This window comes from Protobothrops mucrosquamatus, unplaced genomic scaffold, assembly GCF_001527695.2.
Source record: "Protobothrops mucrosquamatus isolate PMUCROS unplaced genomic scaffold, P.Mucros_1.0 scaffold2839, whole genome shotgun sequence".
NCBI lineage: Eukaryota > Metazoa > Chordata > Lepidosauria > Squamata > Viperidae > Protobothrops > Protobothrops mucrosquamatus.
In genome coordinates, this window is record NW_015388871.1 from 114,977 (window position 1) to 118,823 (window position 3,847).

At 48.2% G+C, this 3,847-nt stretch overlaps 1 protein-coding gene across 1 annotated transcript in view; it reads left to right on the top strand.

The window, feature by feature from the left end:
- LOC114923311 overlaps positions 1–3,847 on the top strand; it is a 15,005-nt gene that overhangs the window by 8,178 nt on the left and 2,980 nt on the right. Inside the window, exons 2-3 of the mRNA XM_029286086.1 lie at positions 708–843; positions 2,410–2,642. Coding sequence (XP_029141919.1) covers positions 708–843; positions 2,410–2,642 — 369 coding nt within the window. The remainder of the gene's footprint in view (positions 1–707; positions 844–2,409; positions 2,643–3,847) is intronic.

Sequence of the window (3,847 nt, forward strand, 5' to 3'; positions counted from 1 at the left end):
TATGAAACCTTTAGTTTGCCTAACACTCTTAACCCATACAGTAAAGTTATGGATCACTTTAACCAGGATTCATGCTAAATTCAAGCCAACCAACCATATCATAGCTTAAAAACCTAGGCGACACATTATTCTAAGCCAACAGTTGATTTATTTTGGCACAACATGATGTTTTGGCCTCCCCCCTTTGCTTTTCATGCTGCTATTTGTGACTTAGTGTCCTGTGAACTGTGCTAATTGAAGCTTATTTAAGGTTAAAATGAATCAGGGCTTAGTACAATAGCTAAAGCCCAGCCAATAGGATAGGCGAACTATGTCACAGATTGTGTTCCCACATCAATTTGTATTGGGGAATCGTGGTTTACAGCACTGTTTCTCAACCTGAGCACCGTTACAGTGGGTGGGCTTCAACTCCCCAAATCCCTCAGCCAGCATTCCAGCTGGGAATTCTGGGAGATGAAGTCCACCCATCTTAAAGCGGCTAAGGTTGAGAAAGAATGATTTAGGGATTAATCTACAACATCTCTGTCTACACGAATTAGAGACCAAAATTATATCTTAGCATAATGTAAAATTTGAACTACAAATCAGTCTCTTGCAGACATCATTAGAATCAGGTTACTTAACCTGCCATTGAAATTTTTATTGATACTTTATTGGAATCCATTTCAGTCTCTTTCCCCATATTTCTACACAGGCCGGGATAAAAAAAAGATGTAGAACACATCTTCCAAAATGGAGACATTCCAAAGCCGGGAGATATGATGCAATTCCAGCTGGTTTTCCCTGTCCAGCATTGGGGTATCTACATAGGCAATGGAGAAGTTGTGCATTTCTCATTATCATGTGAGAGAAAAGTATTTTATTATCTGTTTCAGGGGTATCAAACTCGCAACGTCACGTGACGTGTCGTGACGTATCGCGACTTTTTCCCCATTTCCGGCCATGGGGTGGGCGCAGTTTCGACATGACACATCTGGCCCGCGGGCTGGCAGTTTGACACCCCTGATTTATATCCTACAGAAATGTCCTACTTTTCCCCTGGGAACTCAAGGGGAAAGCTACCTGGGAGACTTTATGGTAGGCTCACCTGACAAGCCACATCTAAGCTAGGTTCAGCTGAGAAAAAATGATGGAGAGTGGAGTGTAGGCAAGTCCAGAGAAAGGGCTGCAAGGCTACTTGGTCATCCCACACCTCCTCACAAGGAACATCTGGAGGGGAGTAACTTAAGGAGAAGGGGGTGGGGAGACTAGTCTTTGCCAGGAACAATTGTTTGTGTTAGATTACAGTAGTGGCCAAAATTGCGGAAACCTTTTGGGAAAAGTGTATTTTTGAGGTTGGATGGCTAATAACACCACTTTTGTTTTGGAGTAGTACCATAAAATTATATATCAATGGAAAGATAATTTAATCAAGAACGTAATGCAACATAGTTTGTTCAATTATCTGTACTGTATTCTATGAAATGTTATAGCCAAATCACCAGAAAAAGGAAGCACAACTTGCTTAGGTTGATCTCAGGGAGCTTTCCTTCATCTGATTGTAGCCAATGAGCAGGAGTGTTTAGAGAGCCAATCAGACATCATCTTGCTTTGGCCATGAGCCAATCGGATCACGGTAGGATTCAGTTATTGATGTCATGTATTGAAGCTGAGAGGAGTACCACCAGTCGCCTAGCAAGGTGTCAAAAACTTGATGCCCCCCCCCAAAAAAGAAAAAAAGTGATGAAGTACAGGTAGTCCTCGACTTACAACAGTTCGCTTAATGACTGTTCGAAGTTACAATGGTACTGAAAAAAGTGCCCCCCCAAGCCACAGCCGAGCAAGGCACCTGCCTGCCCGCCCGGCGGCGCTCTTCCTCCTGTCCGAGGTTTTCATTGTTGTGAGCATTTCTGTTGAGGATTGACACCGGGGGTGGGGTGGGGGAGTTGTTTGGTTTTTATTCCCCCCATCTGCTGGGTGGTTGCAGCAGGTTTTGATCAGTTCACATGACCATCATAAATATGAATCACTTGCCAAGCATCTGAATGTAAATCACAGGACCCTGGAGATGCTGCAACATTCCAGCTGATCAGCACTTCTTCTGGGCTCAGCAGAAACGCCAGGATCAGCGCCGAGCTCCAGCCCCGAAGAAGCGCCGATCAGCTGGAAAGCGGCACTGATCCTGGCGCTTCCGCTGAGCCCTGACAGCCCTGCAGCTCCAGCCGTCTCTCGCTCAGGCTTGTGCGGTGCTGCCACCGGTGCAGCTCATTCCTCTCCCCCGCTACCATTTTTCTAGGATGGTCGCGTACCACCTGCCAGGTGCCAATGTACCACAGGTGGTACCCGTACCACTGGTTGAAAAGCCCTGTCTTACAAGGATGTCAACAAAATCATTTCTAAAACCCAGCATCTCAACTTCTCTTTTTTCAGTTTCTGACACATTTCCATACAAGGTCCGCAGAGAAAAAATCAAGGATGTCTCAGGAGCTGTGAAAAGTGCCGTGTGGAACAAATTCGATCACAAATATCCTCCCTTGGATGCTACTCGTGTGGTGAAAAGAGCTCTGCATATGGTAAACAAAGTCCCAGGATACAACTTCGTCACTGCAAACTGTGAGCACTTCGCCACGTTGATGAGATACGACAAGGCTCTGTCTGATCAGGTAGGATCTCCAGTTCTCTGATCATTTTTTTCATTTCAATTGGCTTTTTTTCCCCTCCACCTCCAGAAAATACAACAAGTTGCAGACCCTCTTTGGGGCTTTTGCTTCTATTTTTGCTTATTTATAGCTTCCTGCGGTATTCATGAATCCAGTTAGGTGGAATCAGATTTTGGTCGATTAAATAAAGAATACTTTTTAAAAACCCTAAGGAGGTAGGTAGACAAAATGCCAAATCCAGTCTGAACATCTGGCTGACTGTGCAATGATCCTCAATAATAATAATAATAATAATAATAATAATAATAATAATAATAATAATAATAATAATAATAATAATAATAATAATAATAATAATAATAATAATAATAATAATAATAATAATAATAATAATAATAAAGTTGGAAGGGACCTTGGAGGTCATCAGGTCCAACCCCCTGCTCAGGCAGGAAACCCTATACCACGGGTCGGCAACCCGCAGCTCCGGAGCCGCATGCGGCTCTTTGAGCCATCTCCTGCGGCTCCGAAGTCTCCTCCGCCATTTGCAGACAGAGACAGAGACAGAGAGAGGCTCTTGCGCTTCCCCTCTCTGTCTGTCTCTCTCTCTCATGCGGACTTGCCCCCTCGCAGGGCTCCTGATTGGCCCTGCGCCCGGATGCCCCGCCCCCTGCGAGAAGGGTGGCCAGAAAGTCCCTTTCCCGGGCTGGCCCCGTTCGAGGCTCATGTGGCTGGGGAGCCGCGCGGGGAAGCTCTGGGATCCCCGCTGGGAGCAGCCCACCGGAGCCTCCGTTGAGCGGGCCAGCCCTCCCGCAAGCCGCAGCCCCAAGGGAGAGCAGCCCCTGCGATGCCCAGCCAGCGCGACCATTGGCCAAGCAGCAGCAGAGCTGGAGACAGACGGTCAGTGGCGGGGGGGAGGGAGGGGGCTCCAAGTCCGCAGAGCGCCGCTGCAAAGCAGCCACGGGGCACGTGGTGTGCCCCCCCGGCTTACCTGTACCAGGCGGCAGTCCCGGTGGGGGCATCACTTCCTGGGCCATCCCCGGGCCGCCGAGCCAGCCACGTGTTTCCCTGGGCCGCGTGGCAGTCTTGGCTCGGGCGGCAGAGGCATCATTTTGCGGGCTGCTGAGCCGGCCATGTGTTTCCCCACGCCGGGTGGCAATGTCAGCTTGGGCGGTGGGGGCATTGCTTTGCGGGCTGCCGAGCCAGCCACG